The sequence below is a fragment of the Ylistrum balloti genome, unplaced genomic scaffold (assembly GCF_031769215.1).
Source record: "Ylistrum balloti isolate Yb309-2 unplaced genomic scaffold, AGI_CSIRO_Ybal_v1 Utg370678, whole genome shotgun sequence".
NCBI classification, from domain to species: Eukaryota; Metazoa; Mollusca; class Bivalvia; order Pectinida; family Pectinidae; genus Ylistrum; species Ylistrum balloti.
In genome coordinates, this window is record NW_026782409.1 from 188,109 (window position 1) to 212,593 (window position 24,485).

General features: G+C 33.7%; 1 protein-coding gene across 5 annotated transcripts in view; it reads right to left on the reverse strand.

Moving 5' to 3' along the window:
- Positions 1-13,283, reverse strand: part of LOC132557486 (protein argonaute-2-like) — a 45,508-nt gene extending 32,225 nt beyond the window's left edge. For all 5 annotated transcript variants that reach the window (XM_060221977.1, XM_060221980.1, XM_060221978.1 and 2 more), the window contains exons 1-4: positions 13,216-13,283; positions 3,714-3,782; positions 2,943-3,168; positions 1,789-1,909 (exon numbers count right to left, since the gene is read on the reverse strand). In XM_060221977.1, the coding sequence (XP_060077960.1) occupies positions 1,789-1,909; positions 2,943-3,168; positions 3,714-3,782; positions 13,216-13,234 (435 nt within the window). In that variant the 5' untranslated portion in view covers positions 13,235-13,283. The remainder of the gene's footprint in view (positions 1-1,788; positions 1,910-2,942; positions 3,169-3,713; positions 3,783-13,215) is intronic.
- Between the last annotated feature and the right edge of the window lie 11,202 nt (positions 13,284-24,485).

The window sequence follows — 24,485 nt, forward strand, 5'->3', positions numbered from 1 at the left end:
AGAGGTTGTATGCATCATTATTTTAGCAAGCAACTTATAAATTTCTAAATCCTGTCAGCCTTCAGCCTCAAAGAAACATTAAACACTGCATGTACAGTTCAGTGAGTCATATCATAAACTTTTGAAATGTGACATTACATCATCCCTAAAGAGACTTACATATAAAATTTGGTATTTGTATGTAAGTCCACTTACAATGAGACCCAACTCTCTACTGATGTACATGTGTTGCTACTGTTGTATGAGGTTTGTACAAAATTTGGAAAAAACTGCAGTTTGAGGTAAGTGCCATAAAATGTAATGCAAAATGCACAATGGGCCGGTGCTCTGTTTATAATAGTTCTTGAGCCCCTTCCTTTTTCATACAAAGGTACAATAAAAATAATGTCAATCACTATTACACGGGGGATTTATTTTCGCGATTATCTGCGGGTAGAGTCAATCGCAAATTCAAATCCCTCACAATTATTTGTACAAAAAACACTCTGAAAGACACTCATTTTTGCTCAGTTACCAATATTGGAGTCTTGCAGAGACCATGTCTGTAATAGCCCAAGATTTGCGATTTTAAAGTCACTTCTAGATCATTGTTCATGATATACTGTATTCACGAATATGTCTGAAATTTAAGTGATTTACACTAACTAAAATTACATACTTATGCCTGGAAAAGTAATTTAAAAAAGAAAAGAGGATCAAATGTCTATGATTTTTTCCTTTCAATTTTCCACAAACATAACATTAGCCTTGGATCTTAATTGAAAGGGATATCAAGAGAGGATGTTGGGACATCCTAATGATATCATAGGCAAAAGTGTGATATCAACTACTTCATAACTTAATTCTTACTTCTGTGATGTTTTATATCTTAACAAATCAAAGCAAAGCCAGTTCATGTAAAGTCAACAGACCTGATTCAATAGCTGAGTCAGTTTTCAATGAAGTTTAGACCGATAACCAGATTCACAGGACAGAAAATACATAGTGCTTAAAACAATAGTTCAATGTATTCTGAAAGTTTACTGCTAAAGCCACAAACATAATCATACACTTTCCCATTACAAGAGCTATCAAGTCCTGTATTGGTTTTCATTTGATAGAAAATGTTTGATGTTGCCATTTCTAATTGAAAAGCAATTTTGTGATGTAAGTGTAGGTTTTGGAGAAAATAACAACATTTTCCCTCAAACTCATAAGGAGAGTCACCAGTATTTCCTCAAAAAAATTCTCAAACATCAAAGTATAGAAAGTTCAAAATTCTGCAAAAAAAAAAAAAAAGACAAAAAAAACTCCCAACCTTGTCATTAAGACTTCAATAAAACCCTGACCTACTCAAATTATTGCAAAATAGGCCAAATAAAAATCATGTGATTCTGTTTGCTTAATCACTATTTCTGTAAAGCAATATAATTGATTAGTTGAGAGCTGACTTTTCTAAGTCAACATGGTTGAAGAACAATCATTATAGACAGGGCTGATTAGAAAATATCAATCAATATTGGAAACATACAGGATTAATATAACATAAAGCAGGCACTGCCAGCAGCTTACAGCATAAACCAAAATATTCGAAAACTAGTATTTAATTCAACCATGAAAATAGATTGATATCAATTCAAGCAGAACCTTCTGTTTTTTTTTTTTTATACTTTTATACTTTTCCAACTTGCTTTGGATCTTGAACAAGTTATTAAAACAAGTACAATATATTTTCAAATTGCCTTAAACCTGCATGTGCTAGATAACATTAGCATAAACAATTGTTTTCAATTAAAGAATTTTTTTCACCTTTTCCCTTCCAATAGGAAGTGGCTCACGACTGTACAAGTTCTTTCTGCCGTCAAACACTGGTTTCTGTCCTTGAAAAATTTTCTGACTGTATGAGTTGACCATGGTTTCGATGATTTCCCTATAATAAAAATATGTATCATTGTTTATTTGCCATCATGACAAAATAAGACATTTTGAACTCTGAAGTTCACAAAATATAACCTCTAACAAGAAACATTATCCTTGTTGAAAAACACAAAGTGTGTTTCTAACAAATGTTTAACAATGCTCTTAGTCCAGATTTGTCAGACTGGGTCTTCAGACTTCCAACCTTCAAATACAATGAACATGAATAAGCCTGTAAACCTGTATATAACATATAAAATGACTCCCTTCTTCAACAATAAAAATTTTATTGCCAAAGATATTTTTCTAATAAGAATTTCCCAGAGTCACAACCTCTTTAAGAGTTCTTCTAAAAATCATTATTAAGCATTCCTATTCCCTACTAAATATGAATATGAAGACAGATAAGTAAACTTGTTTATTTCTGTTTTGACAAAATGCCAGTTAGCCCACATACATGGTATGATGGTGATCTTAGAACCTCTCAAACACTAAATCATTCACGGTTTTCTCATGTCTAAAATTGATCAGAACATCTCAAAGAGATGAAGAATCATAAGTGGGTGGTAATTTTCTACATTGTGTAATAGTAACCTTGAACTTGGAACCCTGAAGCAAGAACTCCGTTGATTTTTTCTCCTGCTTGTTTGGTCTAAATCTTGTAAGAAATGAAAATAACCAAAGTTCCCCTGAATTAGCTGATTTTCAATGGATAGTAACAGTGACTTTGACTTTAAACAATCTTCACCTCAACTCCGTCAAGATATATTATCTTATATCAAAATCTCTAATGAAACGAAAAAGCTAAAATCATGGCATTAACAAGACACAGAAGATATCAGAAATAATAATGTGAAGTCTGGTTTTCTATTTTGTTCAAAAGTTTTTTGCAGTTTAACAAAAAGCTTAAATAAAAAAAAAATATTTTTCAGGAAATTCATAAGACACAATTAGGCTTTCTCTGCTTATTCTGAAGTAATTTGTTTCGGCTTCATCTCAAGACACACAATTGTATTCTCAAATGAACAGAACCTCCACTTTCTTACCTGTTCACTCTTCGAGGACATTTGTCGGGAGTTATGGAGATGTCGTAGTGGTGTATGAAGCCCTTTGGGATGCGGACCTGAAAGTGATTAGCTTTGAGCAAGATTGGTTTGCCATCTGTGCCATGGTTAGGTCGTGGGGGACAGACAAAGTCTGCGAGACGAGGAACCGGTGCTGAACCGTCCGGGGGTGTGCCAGTCACAGGTGGAATAGGTGGAACAGGTGGATCTGTTAACACAGTGGTAATGATAATTATATAGACAATCAATAACATTTATTCCTCCTAAACTAATTGTCCATAGAGAGGAAAATGGTTAAACAAAGGAAAAATGTCTTTCAATCTTACAAAGTTAATTGCACAAACAAGATTTTAAACACATACATGTATATAAATATATTTGTACATTCAGACTTGGCAGCTATAAACAATGGGTTAGAGAGGCTGCTGGCAGTTTTAGACTTTGACAACAGGTAACATGATATGAAGACTTTTTAGTCTGATCAACAAAATGTATACTAAGAATCATACAAGTAAGGTTGATGATGTTATTGTGATCTGAACTGGATCAAGATGCTATTTTAGTACCAGACCACTTTGATGAGCTTAATCAACCACTTTTCTGCGTGGTTATGTTGGCAAATAAAATGAAACCAATTTTCCTAATCTTCATGTAATCAAATAAAGTGAAAGCTATTTACTTTTAATAATTTATGGTAAATTTAATTGATAAAACCATGAAAAAATAAAAAGTTGTTATGGAGTTTTTACTGACTTTCCCCAAATCCTGCTTCTGGCTGTAATGGCTGGAGTGGGGTATATGGTGGAAACATTGGAGTCTGACCTGTCAAGGAAAAAGAGGAAATGTCAAAGTAAAACCAGTCACATCTGTACTACTCATACAACTGTATTTATCATTATAAATGATAGTTGAGGCTTCAATTTCAAGTTTTAATAATCGCTATAACTGGTATCGTTAAGCATTTACATACTTTGGATACGTCATACACATGTCAAACAAATATGTTCACACAAAACCTTTTTTTCTATTCTTTGGATATACAGTATACCATTGGTGACAATATTGATTTTTTACAGTACACATGAAATAGTACCATAGTAACACAGTGCTACATTGTATAAGCTAATAATAACACAGTTGTGTCAATGTAAACAATATAGGCACAATAGTACAAAGTCAATGCTAGAAATAACTAGCAATACATTCAGACATCAGCAGGGCGCCCAAATTTAGCATGTGACACTATCCTCCCCAAATGTCCGAAAGACACCATTCCTAAGCTAATTGAAAGACAAACATTTCCTATATTACTTTTATCAGTATCATGTTGTTAACCCTCCTATATATTATTGCTTGGATGGTACATAAATATCTACCCTTACAAAAGTAGAACTTAGACCTGAGATACAGATCAATGAATGATAAGGTCAAATAGTTTATCACTTCAAATAACCACTGTTCAAATGGGATTGATCTAATACATGTTTCATACAATCATGAGTAGAGGACAATATGATAAGATACAAATGAACCCTGGCATTCTTAAATACTATATATGGTAATTCTAAAATCCAAGGAATTTGGACAAGTTTTAGTGCAATGCAAACACATGAAGTGATAGGGTCCATTTTACATGTTCATGCATGCAGTGTACAAAACAAGGAAGCTGCCAGACAACAGTTATAAGCGTGAAACTGGAAACCAAGGCTTAATAATGACAAAGCAGAACTACAATAAAACGCAAAGCCTGCTCTTCTTATCAGATTTGGAGTGAAGAGCATGCCCTGACGTGTACAATGGCGGAGTCATTATTGTAAATGATGTTTGGATAAAATGTAGGAGTTGTGAAGATAGAAGATAGGAGCTTTAGATTACAGGACTAGGAAGTCATCTTTATAGTGTAATCACATGATTTCATTAGCTCACTAAATTAGTCTCCCAAGATATGATAGGCTACAGAATAGTTAATTATCTTGCTTAACATTGCTTTCATTTTATAGAGTAAATCTTTGTTAAATCTTACAGGGAAAGTGGCTGCATTGTAAATGTAAGTAAACAAGATTTTACCTTTACTTGTCTAATTTAATTGCTTTTGATCAATCAACAAATATCTGAGGGATTCCCAACCACCCCAACCCGCCTTGGTCTCATATTCCTATAAAATACCTGTTAACTCCAACACAACCTTCATTATGACATCAATGTTTAACAAATTGTCAATATTTATTGACATTACCCATTGATGCAATTCCATTTGATGTCAGGATAATTGTTTTTCAGCATTTAATGATAATTATAACGATTGAAACGCTAGTGTTCAAGAGTTTAAAATTACCAGACAACTTATTTGCTATAAACTGAGATACTTGAATACATGTATATGTAAATGACTTCTAAGCCACATGGTAGTTAACTGAATTTGATTGCATGTTATTTCACATTCTATTAACATTTGGGATCTGGTGATTTATATTAAACATTAACATTTCTTCTGCTTATACACAAGTCTGAATTAACATTTTCATGGCAACAGAAACATGTTCTGCATGTAGTATCGACTACCAACATGGTAATAGTTGGAATTGTGTATTTCACAACACCTCATTATATTTTGACATATTAACAAGTTGCCATGGAAATATTTCACCGTCTCTATAAAAATATCTTATTTGTAACTTTCTTATATAACATTCCCCCTTCATGCACTACCCTATCAAAGCTTATAATCTATTTAAGAATCACTCTGACCTAAGGATAGCCTCTATCTAATATTAATTAGGTCTATCTTAAACATCTCTCTAGTTTCACTGACTTGCCTAACAATCTTGGGAGTGGAAAGTTTTATGTTAAAGACTCTGCAAATATATGTGAAACTTAAAGAAAACATTACTCACCATCTAAAACTACAACAGTAAATAAGGCAGGGCTCATATACATTATACGTATCAAAGAGGTTCTGGCTCAAAATACACAAAAGTTAGAATTCTAATCACTACACCCAGCATCTTAGATGTGCTTTGAGTGGTTACTTCAAAACAACACAAACATTTAAAGATATTTTCATGATCATACTGCATTACTGATCTATAAAAAATTCAAACCAAAAAGATAACCATCTGTTAAAATTTTATAAAAAAAAAAACTGATAAAACAACATTAAGGAGTAGGATCACAAAAAATATCTTGACGAGGAGAAACACTCACTTTTGCCGTTATACACTACAAGAGTCAGAGGAATCACCAGTATTTTAAAACTGTTATTGATACAATCACAAATTTCTAAAGATTTAATCCTAATTAGTCAGGTATTTCACACACAGTAATAAATATCAACAATTATTATTTATACTGTTGAAATTCACCACTTTTATTAGATCACACTGCAGATCAAGAGCAACAGTACCATTTTACTGACAATATCTATAATTTATATATAACATTACAGAATCATTGCTGAACAATTCCTTAATGACAAGTGAATTGTATATACCCTTCCATCCAAACATTGCAACCCTTTTTGCCTTTTTACTCCTGCTGTTCAATGTCATTAGCTAATCCACTTCAACCTTCATTACATATGTACCTAGTCCAGTAAGTTTATATGCGAGAAGATAATGTACCAAGCACACTGTCTTACACACAAGTCATGTTCTGTTGAAACTGGCATGGCATACATTTCTGCTATGAATACAAATAACCAAACATTGCTGCTAAATCAAGAATGTTTATAGTAATTAACAGAATAGCAAGATATTAAAAAACTTGAGAATTAGACGACACTCTTTGACCTTCCCTGTACATATTTTCCCAGCAAACAACCGAAAAAAACCTTCATCTAATGAAGAAATTACCAAATACTTCTATGGAAATGACAATGACAGACCAAATGCCCACATACAAACACTGTCAAACTGTCTATCAATCTACTTCTGTAAGACAGATTATATCCTGTACATGTTTAGCCCTAAGACCTACACAAAAAATAAACCAATTTTGTAGCATTGCTATTATTATATAAGCTCTTATAAATTCTATAAATGTCATGTGATAAAATGACACACTTCTTCACGATAATATTTTATCAAATATATGCTTGGATAGAAGAGTATATAGAATAAAGATTCTACTATATTAACAAGAAATTCACTACATAGTATTTGCAATCATGTGAAATATAAAGGATTTTTTAACAGATTTAGTAGTGAAAAGTGTTACAAGAGGACGTGTGTGAAGCACTCTCTAGATGTATTTGACTATAACAGTCTTTCAATTTTAGATATCAAGACAAATTCTTTTTTATTTAAATTATTTAGCAGACAATATGCATGTACCAGAGGATACAGGTCACAAAATATCATCAACGGCTTGTTGAGTACCTAATTTCTAACACATATTTATGTACAGTTCCATCGTTTAGTGATAATTAGTTTGTACTCTAACTTGATTATTACCAATAATGCTAAGTCCGCTATATGTATTTTTACCTATGTAGCTTTTTTTCATGTACAATATTTAAATTTGTGTCTTCTTATTCTTGTTAAGACTTTTTAGAAAAAATATCATAATCCTTTTGTTAAAGATGCTGAACGCTTGGTTCCTCCGTGAACTTAATGCCAGCTGCCAAATCAGTTATTACCAGGAATATTCAGAACCAAATCAGTTATTGCCAGGTACATTTAGAACTGTTGATGTTACAAAAACCACATATAAAAAAAACTGTAAAATAATCCCAAACTAGAAGCAAATATTCAACAAAACACCAAGTCTGAATTTTTGTACAAATCCCACACTTCACGGCAGGCCATCTTACTACCGTCTTCTTCAACACAATCTGTTCCAAACTGATTATATATGAAAGCAATGCTAACTTAATATGTACATCAAGTGGATACAGAACCCTTCACTCTTCATCAATATATCTCCTCTGTACTGATTACTGAACTATGTACATAAAATGCCAGCAACTAATACCAAGAATAAATCTCTCTGATTCTACACAATGTCCTATGACAGCTAACTCTTAAGTATACAGCAACAACTTAATTGGATCACAAGAGGAACCAAGCATGTATATGTATTCATAAAATCTCTCTGAAGTAAGATTTTTGATCAGTCATACCTGTCATATACTAGTATTGGTGTTAGTATCAATGTGTTGTGATCTACCTGTAGTGTTCAAAAATCCATGTAATGAATAATTCACAATTTCCCTCTTGTGCTATAACTATGACAAAATTTTCACCAAACTGTTTTGTTTGAGGTTTTTTGCCATATAAACTGACAATTAATGAGAATGTACTTTTACCAGACTTCATCAATAAAAACAATCTTTACTGTGTAAAGACACTTTTTTCAAACTAGTGAAATTTTTATGATATTTAAAAATTTAATCAGAAGTATTGTCTGCATTCAGGAAAAAAAGACATTGACAAAACACATTTAATGAGGACAAGACTAGGGGACTGCCCACCAATCATTAATCAACCTCATCCCATCCAGAGAGTGCATACGTCACATGGTCATGAAAACTGCACGAAGAATGGTACATACCATTTGAACTCAACTGTTGGTTCATGATTCTCGTAATACCTTCAATGAAACAAGAAAATATCTTTGAAGTGTTTTGCTATGTAATTTTCTAACATAAAGTTTCGGCCAGATTCCCATCACCATCTGAAAATCAACAGTTATCTCCCTTCTTTGTTGGACAATCACAATTAACTCCCATCTATGTCTGTGGGTTCTCTCTACTTCTGTATTGGTAGCACCATTTACCTTTAAACAGCAAGAAAATCTATATTAGGTAACTCTAGCATATATCAAAGGAACAGACTACCATAGCACACATCCCTCCTGTCTTTCTATTGCAGTAATTTAGAATCTAGACCGATTACAATTTAAAAAAAAAAAAAGAACTAACTAGCCAATATGTTAATAAAAATCTCAAAATTCAGCTATAGCTATTTTCATCAAATTCCACGTAATTTTTGTGTATCCCAATTTTAATTTTTTTATGTTTAATGATTAATATTACCTAACTTTGCTGTGTAGTGAGAGCAATTCTTAGTAACCCTCCATATCTTCATTACTAATGTTTTCAATTTGAAAAACGCAACTGTATATAATGATACAGAATATTTGAAGGTTTACAACATGGTACTGAGGCGCCAAAAGAACCAGTACCTCTTTTTCCACAAAAGCAATATTAGTACTTAGCTTTGTAGGAAGCAAATACATTCAAAAGCAAAACATAAAGAGGCAACAACTTTGGTGGTTAAAGGAATGACTGCATGATAAACTCAAGCACTTTCATCTGAAACAATGATTTGTTTTTACTTTGTTTAATGATAATTTTGAATCAATATGTATGATATACCACACAGAATAGCATGAGTACCATGCAGTATACACATTACTCTGAAAGAAATCAAAATCAATGACAGTTTTTCAATTTAAAAAAAATTGGAATCATTTAAAAATACAGAGAAATTATAATTAAGATGTACAACATAATCCTTGAAAGTAAATATATATCCTTCAGTGAGCATCAGATTTAAATATCATAACAGATATACAGTGATGTATTTGTCAGTTTGTACTAACAGCCAATACAGAATATGAAGGATCTCAGTGCTGACACAAATGTAATGTTTGTATAAGGAGGGTACATGGGGTTGAGTGGGGTGACATGATTTGCCCCTGAACTACCTATACACATCAAACTAGGTCCAATAGATCATGCAAATAGTGTCTGAATTGGTTAGTTGGCAGTCTGATTACTATAAGGATGATATCTAGTCATAAAATATGTAAATACTGTTACACCAGATTACAACTATAATAAAATCTGTAATGTTTGATTCTGCTAACCCTTCTTACTAATGTATACGCTGATAAGCAACATTTACAGAAATAAACAAAAGCCATCATCAAACTTGATGCAAGATATCAAATTTCATTCACAACATATAAGCACTTCTGAAGATACTTTTAAAATAAAACTCTATTCTTTCTACAGATCTCTTTGTCCTCTTGAAGTTGTATACAGTGGATCTCATTTATCAATGTTTTGTTTATTTTTGCTTTATACATCCTATACACAGCCAGGGTCATTCAAGGACCTGCAAGGTTTCAGTGGTGGAGAAAAACTGGAGTTCCGAGAGAAAAACCAATGACCTGACCTGCTGACTGCCCGTATGCATGTATGCCTTAAACCTGTGACTGAAAGGTGAACTGGAGAGCTAATGATAAAGATGAATGCCTTAACCACTCAGTCACCTCGACCTCTCAGATATGGAAGATATTGGCTGGTTTCAATATCACAATCTTGTCTACATACATTTTCAAATATTCAAGGAAATGTATTTTTTTCGTTTTTTGAGTGATGTTACATTTTACACGACAATTCCACACATAATGGGACATGAGAGGGTATTTCAGCTAGTATACCTGTTCCTGTTCAGTTATTTTTTACAACTCGTCCCATGCAAGTGGAAAATTGTCGAAGAAAGTGTAACAAAATAAAACAGTAGCCAAGAGTTATATGAATCGAGTCTGTTAAGGTATATCAATAGAATGACCATGTGGTAGAAAAGTTTTTAAGTTACAATGAGAGTTTTATCTTCACAAACACTTACAAATATTCAGTTAAAAGAGTTTTGTTGTTCAAAATAATTTACACATTAAGCCTCCCTGTTTGGCCTATGTAACAGCACTATGTCATATTGTATGTGGTTTGAAACGCCACTGAAACAATGTTACTATCACAAATTCACTGCTACTTAACTTTTTATATAAAATAAACAGTCTATATCCTATTTGGTGCCTTTGCTTTGATGACAAATGATTTTCTGCATATGACATTTGAGTTGCAACCAATGCATCGAGGTAGTTACTACCATGCTGCAATATTTCTTAATACCGACTTGAACTTAAAAATTCTCTCAAATTACATGTAATGCAAACTTGCATCACCTGTGATGGCAGGATGTATTCAATGCAGTCTGGTGTCTTTTAATTTTGTTCTCTTTTCTTAAAAAGAAATTCATACAAAATCTCCAAATTATAATTACTCCTCTTTTCATCATCAACTGACTATTTTTTTCTGGTAAGTAAGATCCACTGCATACAAATTGTTACAGGACCAAATTATAATCATGAAAATTTATGTATGGCTTAAAAAAATGGACATTTCTGAAAACCATGGCAAAGTTGTATTTTGGTATGTAAGCAGTAATAAACATATTCTACAATGAAAATTTTTCTGAACTAGATATAGCATGTCTATCACATATTTAGCATTGACAAATAATGACAAAGTCTTAAGCAAAGATAGTGCAAAATACAGATACTGATCCATTATCAAGGCCAATATCCTTTTCAAACTTGTACAGATACATCTGGATTTTAAACCAGAATTAATCTAATAGAGGTTTGCAAGCCAACTCTTATATTGGAACTCAGTGCCGTTTTAATTCGTACTGTTATCTCATGTAATAATTGCTGTTCAAATGCATTATTTGTCTGTAATTTCTAGCAACATATACATTCAATATTTTTGCACAAAGCAATTTATAGCAGGTTACATTATCCAGATTCAAGTGTTAAAGGCACAGTAAGTTTATCATGTTGCTAAGACTAGTGCTATCCAAGTGAAGTTGACATTTTTTCAAGAAATGATGCATCTTAAGTGAGACTGGGTTGTCAAGGATGTAAAAGATGAGAGTGTCTCAAATACTCTCGATTTTGTTTAAAAGTGTAGGTATTGTTTTGTTTGTTCTAATCTGACTGATAATCAATGTCATTGAACTTATTTAGCCCAAATAAATGAATTTCTGCACCAAAGAACTGTTGACAGAAGTAAACTAGTGGTGTTGATGGATCAACAAGTGTCATCCTAAAACAGCATTGGTCGAATCTCGATTCTATGAAGTAATAGTGGGAAATATGTTTACTAAAACTAACAGCATATATATTCATTCAGTTACAAATCCCTCTTCAATATTTCAGGGGTTATCCTCACTATCGGTCTGCACTGAACATTTCATAACAAAATTGAAGGTTCTGTGTGTGACACCAGGGCTCTCACATCCCATTTTGGGACTGGGGCCTGGGGCCCTTAGAATTGGGAAAAATTGCGGCGTTTTCCTTAGAATTGGGAAAACTTGGGGTCTAAATTGGGAAAAAAAGATACTGTTTTGCATTGGGAATGGGGCCAAATATCGGCCCCAAATCTGGCAGATCGAGAGCTCTGGACACATTTAGGATAAGATGAGAAAACTGGTTTGATATACCGCAAACAAATCTTAAGGTGCATAACGGTATGTTGTACTGGCTTTGAAATTGGGTGTCCCTCCTTTAAAATCTTCAAAGCATCAAATCAGCCAGAAAACTGCTCTAGACCAATCAAATTACTTCACTTATAACTTCAATTTTGCCATGAAATGTTCTTGGGGTGTTGTGTGACAGTGAGGGTAAGCTCTGAAGTTATCAAGGAATGTTTGTTGATAGTTTTACCATATTAGGTCACTAAATTCAATCGTGTTAGTAAGTCAGAAAGATGATATTTAACAGATTAACACACTGTTCTCTTTTATCACTTAGAATATTGAAAATGCTGGAATCTTAAAAGAAGCTCAAAATTATCATGGTCATTTTGTGCACCTTCTTTCATACAATATTATTCCTCACATCGAAAACCTTGTGCAAATTTCTGATATCACTTAAACATATTTTTCTGGTAATTACTGGAAGCAAACAATTTAAATCACTGTGGACGACTTACTAACCGTGTTTTTAAGATTTCGAACTTGGTCTAATTGACCAAATTTCAAACGGACTTATGTTTGTGTATTTTCATATAAAGTGGGCACAAGTGAATTGTAAAAACATATCAAATAATGTTCGAGAGTTAACGATAATTCAGATTACTGAAATTCGGTCACGGGCGTATTAATTTCTCAGGTCAACAACACAAACATTTCGATTAAAACTCATATTGGAAACATAACTATCAAATAACGTCCGGATTTATCCATTGGTATTAATGAACCATTTTTAACTTAATACAACTGTTAAAGAAACAAATATATTTCGACATAAACGTTCCAATGGCTATGAAGCAAAATTATGCAGGCCAATATTCAATACAATATGGCGCTTGGCTTGTGCGAGTTATGATTGCTGGAATAGGAAAATGCTACTTTCAATGGAAATGTTGATAATTCAATAGAATTTCACACGCAAGTCATTATACCTGGAGGAATGGGGAACATTTTGGCATCAAAAGACGCTTATTTCCAGGCAACCACGTGCCTTGAATTGCTTCTATCGGCCAATTTTTATCTTCCCCAGTCAGTCCTCATCAAAATAAAATGGCCGCTGACGATAGGGTAGCGGTAACATGTCTCGGTGTGGTCATGGGGTGATATTTTCGCTCATTAGATAACCTCATTAAAATGGTTTAAATTTAAATCTTAAAAAATAAAGCCTTGCTGAAATTGTTGAAGTTGATGATGTTGGCTTTCATTTTTTTCAGAATGATATTTTAGCTTTGTGTTGGAGATTACTATTTGGAATCTGTGTCTACGCTTTAAAAACTAGCTTTACAGGAAGTGAAATTTTCATAGTATTTACATGTGGTCTTGTTATGGAGATTTTCGAGTTGGAATTTGCCGAAATGTAAGTAGTTTGTATCCATGACAGTGTTGTTGATTTTACGACAGGTGTTCGTAAATAAATCATTTCTATAAAGTTGCAGTGTTGGGTTGGAATTAGCAGTATTTTTGCATTTTTAGCATTGTTTGGGTTGGTAACCTTTGCCAGGGACGTATATGACATGTCATATACGTCCCTGCCTTTGCAATTACGTCAGATATCTGAAATTCAGTGGAATAATCTCGAGAAAAGAATTTCCCCGAATAGGTAGTAGTGTTCCGAATGTCACAAACTTTCTTCCGCGCTAATTCACGAGCACGTGAGTAGAAATCTTAGGGTTAAATCTTACTTTGTCAGATAGTTTCATTCATTAATGGTTTGGGTTGCTATTGTTGGGTCATCGTATGTCAGGTGCGCGAACCTTATCGATAAATTCGTGTGTGACACCACAGTTTAAATTCCTCTTTTTGAGAAGTGCAGAGACATATATCACATATATGTGATATATACGTCTCTGAGAAGTGGTAGTATAGTTGACAACATATATGGATTAATGTTAGTCTTGCGCACATTTGCACCGAAGGTAATTTTCTCGTAGATTGAAGAAAATGATATAAACGAAAATGCTGCGAGATAAATTGCTTGGAATGTGTGATTGTAGGGTCACTGTTTGTCAGACTTCGAACACCCAGTCCCGTCAATCTACGACAGAAATAAGGGTCAACCTCCAACTAATTGCAACAGAATTTATTTGGCCTATAGAGGAAAGCATATCAAAAGTCTAGAAAAATCTAAATTGGGGAAAATTGTAATTTTTGCCTTTTTTTTACCCAGTGTCATATTTCAGACGTCTTTATAAATTTGCATCTATCGGACCATTTTAAGTTTGTGGTCTTTATTGTAAAACACAATTCCTTGTTATTATGTTCTGATGAAAGCTTGTTCATTGATTATTAGTTTTAATGGAAATTTAACATACTATCTTGACAATAATTTGGGGTTTAATGATAAGATATAGAATGTTCCCATATTACGATTTTTCTAGACTTTTAGATACACATACATAAATGAGCATGACCAATTCATTTTACTGAGTTTATTGTTTATAAACTTGTTGGTTCTAACGGGGAAAAATCTAATGATAGGTCTTGTTTTTTAGAAAGCAGACATTTTATTTTGGTATTCATTTTGTCTGTATTGTGATAGTCTTGTTTGTGTCATTAGATTTCAAAACACATGGTGTATCATGGCCCTTCAAGTTGGATAATTTGCTGACTTTTGTTAATCCAACTTTTAATTTTCATAGATAAATCATAAAAATATGATATGCAAATTTGAGTTTTACATTATTTTGGTCTTTGTGAAATATGACTAACTGACTGCCCACGATAATCATTAATGATTGGCTTGTTAGGGAACAGTGATGTACAGTATACATAGTGGAATCTGTTTGCAGTACACCAGGCACCATTGAAATGAAATTGCTTAATAAATTTGCATGGGTATTCTGAATTTTTGCAAAGTGCACAACAAGCCTGGGGAAGAACTACTCAACCCAATTGAGATGAAGGGAAGAAGAAAAGTAATATTGTCAATTCATCTTACCATACAACCCGTCAAACCCGCTGGTCCATATGTATATAAAAAACTATCAGAGCATATTGAAACAGGGCTCTGGAACAAAGGGCCTTTTAGACAACTACTTGATAATGGCATTCACTAGACCATATTCTCCTAGGGAAATATTGGTTGAATATTATCTCCTAAATGGCAAACACAAAGAAGACGGAACACAAGGTCCAGCCAACCACCTTTGTTTGGATACCTTGTATAAAGTGTGGCAAGACATCTTCTTCCCAAAACACTCTGTGGAAGGAGACTTACAACAGACTTCTTCAGAAAGAACACCCAGGTTATATTGTGAAACTGGAACTTTTTTAGGATAAGACCAAGAAAAATGCAGAGAAACCAGAAAACAAGCGTTCTTTTGAAGTACAAAAGACCAACTGGATTTAGTAAAATTTAGGGTAAAGCTGGGAAATATGTTTGGACAGTATTAGACATGGCTATGGATTTATCTAAAGAAGATTTAGCACTGTCGGACTCTAGCAGCGACTACACAGCCTCCACAGTCAACCAGTTATGCCCTCCCGGGCTTCTTCAGGACAAAACGATTCATTTTCAACTTTCTTAAAAGTACTAATAATGCGGTTCCCCACATGCTGAATTGAGTATATCTGCTATTACAACGCTATACAATTACAAGTTCCTTTACTCTGACTTTCAGCAACTAAAACGTGGTTAGTAACTATAGATATACACTCATATGCGTCCTATTTTTATCATATTTAAATAGTGTCCATATACTCTAAATTGATCATCCTGAAGAAGCCTCGGAGAGCGAAATCTGTCGACAATACCTAATCAGATATATCAACTCTAGAGGCAGTTGTAATTGATATACTTATCTGATTTTCTCTATCGCTCAATCACCTTCCATACCATTTGGTATCCAGCTGAGGAGTGAAGGCCATTGTAAGATATAAAACCACTTAAAGTGTGTGCTTCACTTTGCCTGAAGCATTCACTCTCATTTGACTATGATCAATTAGAAAGTGCCCCTTAGTAATGAGCTGTGGAAATTAATGGAAGTGGTTGCATGAAAAAATAGCTTTTCAGTTTTGATTTATTATTTATTCTATTTGAATCATTTGTGAATATAGAACAAATGTTGATAACTTTTGAAAAATATATTTGTAACAAAATTCATAGCTGACTTTAAGTAGTTTTCACACCATAACAGATTCCATTATATTCAAAGGATATGAATATAATTACATATCTGTATCACATGAAGACTGCTTCTGGCTTTTCTTTGTGACTTGTATAATACAAATGCACACAGGTTTTCCAACAAATGGGAATAGAAAACAAAGAATGAATATTTTAATGTTGTAAAATTCATGTTTTGTACATGTAATTTGAATATATTATTTTTTTGAGTTACCAGTCATTGAAATAGGCTTAAGGTATTGCCAAATGAAACTTATCTATCATAGTACCAGATCAGAATTTACATTACAAACTATGGCCTCCTGTATGTAGGAGGAATCTCCATGCCTAACCGATGATTTCCGGAATCTTTTAAATTCTGAAAATCCTCTGATTTGTTTTATGTAACATATAGGATTCTGTTTATGTACTATCTTTTTCCATATTCATAAGAATATGAATTAACTTATCTATCCTCTTATTCCCTTTTCTACTAAAATAAACAGTTTCCAATCTATTGTGAAAACTCTCAACAAACATTGTATTTGAAGATCAGACTGACGTGGGTGAAGTGCCCATTTTTCAGGCCGTTTTCCATAGTTACCCTTAAAATACTGAATAAAATTTGGTTCCAAAGTTGCATATTTGGCAGTGAAAGATTTGAGAAAACATTTGTGTTCCATTTCTGATTTAGCATTCAACAATGCATGGAAGAAATAATAAATTCTAATTTGTGTTCTTTATTTTGGACAGATTAAAGCTTGCGTCGCCACGACTGATGCACATGCCAGATACAGAGATAGTGATGTATATCATGGCCAGGACCAGCTCCAGCAGCATTATACCTGCAAGATCATCATCAGTGAGAATAACTCCTACATTTTGTGTCTGGACACTTGGACTTGGCTGCATTTAAGAAAATTTGTAAAGCTTCAATATTTTCTCTGTTTGAAATACAAAATGCAACAGGGTATCCCTTGTGATATTCATCAACTACTACTGAGGTAATGTAGGTATTAAGTAATTAATACAGTATTAATGAGGTTGGATGGAGTGTCATTCTTGTCGGGTCCCCGAACTTTTATCAGGTTGGTCATCCTGAGGTAAGTGTTCTAATCATGTCAAGTTAAAGGCGATGGGACCTTGAGGACCCATCTTGCCAGAGTTGGGGACTTGTATGGTCAGTCAATTTCTTCCTCACCTTGACAGGTTCTAGCCAAAAACAACCTAGCAGGTTTGTAGACTACACATGATCTGACCTTCTCAGTCACAGTCTCCAGAGCACTGTGGAGTGACCAGGTCTCCAGCACTGACATGGGTTTAAGATCCTGGATGGAAAAATCCCCATCCCTCCCATCTCTTTAGATTACATCTTTCATGTTGTAGTTATTAGTTTGTAGTTGTCTCTTGGCAGAAGACCAGAATTTTATTATTTTTCAACTGTATTGTCTACAGATATATATATTGTTCTGTTACATAATATTACATAATAATTAAATATTGATTGCTTTAAGCCCAAAGCTGTGTTTGAGTTTTATATATACCCTTATCTACAGTACATCTGATTAATGAATTAATGAATTTGTTTTGTGTGTTGAGTCCATGCATAGTATTCTATTGGCAAACTTGCAATACATGTCAGCTTGGGCATTACTCGTAAGAGTGAACATGAAGTCGTTTTTATTGAGAGGAACAGAATCATCCTACACATCTTACTATAAAAACATCTTACTGTTTATAAATTTTAAAAAGTACATGATTTACTGATAGGTCACCACCAAATTCCCTGACCAAGAGAAGAGTTGATGTTCCATCATCACCATGCTTTTGATACTTACTGTCCACAAATTTCCTTTTCATAGCCACAATGTTTTGCAGATTAACTAATTGATAGTACTTTATATTACTTAAATCTCTACCATCTAAATTATCAATATCTTTATGAATATTGTCAAAATAGAATCAACAGGAATTCCTAATGAGAGCTTTTTAACAATGTCATTATCAACATTTTGTAGAACTGGAAGATATTTGGTCTGTCAAAATCAACAGCATGACAATGTGTATGTATAAACTCTACTTTGACATAGCCACTAGTTTTATCAACATACGCGATGAACACAATGCATTAATCTTACAAGAACCTTTAGAATTACATCTACGTACTTAATTAATAATTTTTTTTAGTGTACATTTACGACTATCCCTATTGCAAACAATTAAAAAGATATGCTGGATCGACTACTTGTTTCTTTCCTTTCCTTCCTAAAGAAACCATTGTTTGCCAATTCCTCTTCTCTTCTGCTTTCTATGATTTGAATTCATCCAAGTTTGAAATTGTTAGGAAAGTATTTTCTAGTGATGCAGAGCGAAAATCCTGTAAGTGTTCTGAATTTTTCATTGCATGATGGAACCATTCACTTAATACTTGATGGTCTAGTTTTGTTGTATGCTATTTTTTCATAAGGATGGTACTTATTGGTATGACGTCTCTAAGCAGAATTTGAAAAAAATGGCTTTTGACAATGGGAACATTTAAAACTTTTATGGCAATACACATGGGCTTGATTGGAGTAAGTTGAAGTATGAGATTTTTCACTTTTGACTGGAAAAAGGGAGGAGAAGAAAACACAATGTGGAGATTGATGTCACTCTGATCTATGCTGTGATGCTGTAATGTGAAAACCTGTGGATCTGCTTAAGTGTCTCTGTGCATAACAAGAACACTTACCCCTAACAAGACAACACACTCTGACTTGATTATACCCCATCCTTTGATAGTTGAACATGTGGAGATTAGCTCTGAAAAAGTTAACTACAATAACCCTTAAATCATGATGTGAATCTTCATTCCCTACCATAGCTTATAACTCTAAAGAAACAATTTCCATCACCTATTACTCATCTCTGTGTCAAACCAAAACTCTCCAAGTATTTTTCCTGTGTTTCCTGCTCAAATGTCATCACTGTTATGGTCAAAAGTTTCCTGGACGGAAAAATGTCTTACTCAATGCAAAGGATATCAATATTCCTTTCTTCCATTTGTAACACAAACTTTTTATGACAGCTTATTATATAATTACATTAAATGACATTAAATAGATCATTTGCACTTTTTGCTGTTAAGACATAAAAGTGTTTTAAAAATCAGTAATGACTAAAATAGAAGGTGCTGAAATTTCAAAATGGTTTTGGGACCAAAGCAAGATTTATGGAGCATTTCTATTGTTAGACTATGACAGCTAACATAAGGCAACATATTGAAATGAACATATTGGCCTTGTTCAAGCAGTGATTATCATAAATCCACTTTCTTTTGTTATTTGAGTTGAAAATGTAAACTAGATAGTGATGAATATTGTATGCTAGAGCCAAAACCAGTGAAGATAAAATATAAAATAAATTAAATTGTATTTGGATTTATGAACAGGACATGACAAAAAAAAAAAAAAAAATTGAAGTCACACTTGACTCTGGTTTGCACTCATTCGCTTTAGAATTAAAGTGTATACCAAAATATCCAGTGTTGCATATTTGATGTCTGAAATCCTATCCTGTCTGTTATCCACATGAAATGAAAACGCATCCTTCTAGCTTTGCATAATGCAGTTGCTCAGCAATGTTGTGTATGCTCCCAGTTTCAAAGTGACATGAATTTTCACTGCATGGTTTTTATCTTCCTGTTGTGTAGTGGACTTGGACATTGCCTATAACATAAATCTGGAAGGAGTTAATGCTTGAAATCGTTACCACTATGATACTGCGACTCATTTCCTCTGGTATCCTATTCCCACTGACTGATGATACCCGCTAAAGGAGAAAACTAGAGTACAAGATGGTGAACTGTTCAAATTGTCCTTTGTCTGTAGTCCCGGATACCCACTAAAGGAGAAATCTAGAGTACAAGATGGTGAACTGTTCAAATTGTCCTTTGTCTGTAGTCCCGGATACCCGCTAAAGGAGAAATCTAGAGTACAAGATGGTGAACTGTTCAAATTGTCCTTTGTCTGTAGTCCCGGATACCCGCTAAAGGAGAAATCTAGAGTACAAGATGGTGAACTGTTCAAATTGTCCTTTGTCTGTAGTCCTTAAGTAATCTGTCCTTGTTATTGTTACATCTTCAGAAGTACAAGAGATGTTTCAGATCAAAGTGGGAAAGCATAGCAAAGATCAGTTTCATATATAAAGATGTTTGGCACCAAGATCCCTCTCTTGTTCAAAACAGATGATTTCAACTTTGCATTTGCAATATAGTTTACCAGTGTACAAGGAAAGAAATGTCCCAGCAGGGCACCTTTCCACATTTAGCCAAACATTTATATAGTTCTGGTGCAGTTTTGGTTGGAAAATGATCTAAAAACTTGGTAAGGACAAAGAATATCATTTTTTGTGCAGATGAATAAAAATATGTACATGTTACACTATATGCTTAGTTCTCTCTAGGAGCAAAAAGATAGAACATCACATTATAATCACTGAACAAAGTGTCAGGGTGATCTAGCCGTGGTGATATCATTCCTCCAGACATATTGACAAGGAAAGTGAAGTGCAAATCTGATGAAATTAACCAGTAAAATTACCTTTGTTTTTTCTATTATTGGACCCACCCTACCTATGTATTTAGTTAAATATTGTACATATTTGATCAGTGCTTTATCTGCAGTGTACATCTAAAGATATAAACTTATGCATATTTTTGTCAGTATTCGAAATTTATGTTTTTCACCTTAAATAACACTGTTTAGGCTATTAGCAAGTCAGCTTTAAGTTATAATCAAATAACTGACATTTTGCTGTAGGTGAAGAAGCTGTGGACTGGAATTTAATTAATTGCATCACAAATTATAATTTTAATAAAGAACTAGACCTATTGCATGTCTGCGTATATTTGGACCGGTTGCTGTGTTAAAAAGGACAGACATTTTTTTATATTTCAATGCAACTCATAGCACTGAAACAGTGGCCTGATTATGTAGGACGTACATATAGTGTTATATAATGTTAACCATCACATCAGACATTTTAATTTGTAATATAAACTTCAACTACACAATCAAAAAATGGTTCAAATATAACATTTTACCAAAAATGTCACAGGTATCTACATGCTTAAGCATAAGATGCAGGTAGGCCTAATGTTTTGGGAAAAAATATTGCAAAGAAATTTAAGAGAAGTAGGAGCAAAGTTCTGAGCTAAATTTCAGACAGGAATGTCATGTGCTAATACATAACTGGGTCTGAAGTCCACATAATGATGATAAGATTTTTAAATATTTCCTGATCAATCTGTTCGGATGAAGTCGTCTGCTGAAAGATCGACGTAAAGCCCACCGAGTATATAAATATTCCGGAAACTTAGCCCAGTCATCGTTTTGTTGTTAGAATCAACCTTACGTCCAATTGACACTTCCGTATGAAAATGGCGATACTTCACCGAGCGTTGTTTACCTGGTTCATTGTACTAGTATTCCTAATACTAATGGTTTTGAAGCTGGACAAGAAAGTTGACTGGAACTGGTTTCTTATATTTACCCCCATGTGGCTATTTGATGCCGTGGTAACAATTTACATAACATTTAAAATGATCGTTCACTGTAAAAATGGCTACGACCGAACAGATTTGTCGATGACACGAAAAGTATATTACATGTTCGGAGTATTTCTGAAAATATCCTTCCAGATTTTGCTATGTATGCGACTAGAATACTACCAGATGATACGGTTGTTATATGTCATGGTGCCACTCTGGGTCCTGATGCTACAGACATTGATAGATGTGTCAATAGGTCTACTTCGAAATGCAAGATGATATAAGCCAGAACCCTTTAGTGCTATGTTCACCTCTCGTGGTGGTAAACTGGACATTGCGATCATTCGTGTTGTTTCTACGTTAGTGAAAAGGGATGTGAACACGATAGAATCTCGAGGAGCTGTGGACATTGCGAGCATTCGTGTTCATCGTTAGTGAAAAAGGATGTGAACACGATAGAATCTCGAGGAGCTGGACTCTTCCTGGTTACATATTTCCGAGAGATCCTACGGGTATGATGTGCTGTTGGTAGCAGATATCATTTGCAGATTTCTCCACTATATTGAAGATCATCTCTAAAAATGATAGAACATCTGTCACGCCCATACAGTTTGCTGAGGACATAAGATGCTGAACTTGTACCAACAGTTAAAACCAAATATAGTTTGTTGACAGCAAACTGACCCACCACTTGCCACCTGTACAAGTGGCAAGTCCTGGTCATGGTCGAACCATAGCAGCTTTCATATTTGTGTTCTTTTGAACAATAATTAAAATTATAATACATCGGTTGTGTACTAATATATGTTGCATTGATTATTGACTTGTAGAATTCTTGGAAGTTTTCAAAACTATATAAGGATACATTTTGTATTTATGATAGTAGTATGTCCTAATTTAACAAAATGAATCCGTTCCTTTTACTGAAGGTTTTGATTATATTTCATAATTTGCAAGTTTCATAGTCTGTTTAAGTGTATATATTGCACTTAGGAAAAACTATGAATAAAGTTCATGATAAAATACAGATTTGTGATATTTTACCATGTGGTCAGATAAAACCGCAAAATGATTTTCCTTAATAAACCTTGATGCCGATCTCTTTCAGCTCTACAGCTTGTTTTTCTTTTCCCTTTGCCCCTTAATAAGTAAAACTCTTTTGAACACTATAAAAATGTATGTGTACTTGGTATTGCTGATCACCAAATCAAACTTGTAAGGACAAAGAGGCAATGGAATTGGTGGGAGATCCCGTCATTACATGACCTTCTTAAAAAGTTACTGATTTGGCTTGGACTGACTGACACTGATTATCTAAACAATTTAAAGGTTCCTTGACAATGAAGCAGTTCTGAAGAAATAGTGGTAACAGTTTGTAGAAAAAAAAAATTAATTTAACATATGGCTGTTTGTTAACAGGAATGAATGCAAATGTTACACTGGGATTGGCTGTTCTCAGTCACTGTTCGTTCGCATACATGCAAGGGAAAAGACCAGATACAAACTTTTAAAGTTTTCACCTTTGAATATATTCCAAGAACTGTGACATGCTGTGTTGGTGCTAAATTTTGTATAGTCATAAAATAATTATCTCCCTTATCTTTATTCATACATGATAAAAAATTGCCCCATCCAATTTCTAGTTCTTTTAATTACCTCATAAATCTGACTAAATCCATCTCTATCAATTACTGTAACCATGATAACAGAAATGTCACAGCCATCAGCCATTCATGATCTTCATTTATTCAATATGTTCATATGTAAGACTCCTTTATGGGACATTCAGTAACATAAAGCAACCAAATCACAAAAGTGTCTACAAACAAGAGTCTACTGATTGCCCTGTTTTCTTGTTCCTGACTTTTTATAACAGCATTGAGTAAAATTAGTTGTAACAATCAGAAGAGTGATGTTTACAGTAACTGTATTGACTTCAAAATATTGAATTTGGCTTGCAAAATTTGGAATCATGCTGAAGTTATCAAAGTTTCATGATGATACTATTGTTAGTTTCCAGGAAAATTCAGTACAAGTAACTCTGATTTCAAAATCCAAAATGGTTCCTGGCAGCCATATTGAATAATAGATCATACACAAAAGGCAAGATGCATAACAAGGGCCCAAAAACTGATAATGTTGGATGAGTTACAATAGTATCATTTATAAACTAACAATGCCAAAATCCCAAATGGCTGATGGCAGCCATCTTGCGATTCAGATTATTCTCCAAAATATGGCAGGTATAATAAGGACCTATAGGTGCCTGAGATGAAGAAGGACAAAGTTTGGAAAAACAAATGATCTGGGCTCATATTAAGTTCTTAGCTAAAGGTCTAATTGTTGAAACAATTTCTGATTTATCAAAAGGTCTGTAGTTGTTATATTGGTATGCAAGTTAATAAGATGAAATCAGACTTGAGTGCGTGATAAGACATGACCTTGATCCATATTCAAGGTTAAAGAGCTCAAATTTCCTTAAAGATGCTAAATAACTTTTTTTCTTTTTCATTAACCAAAACAAATCCTGTCTTCTTTGGCTAGTAGATCCTTTGGATGATCATCTA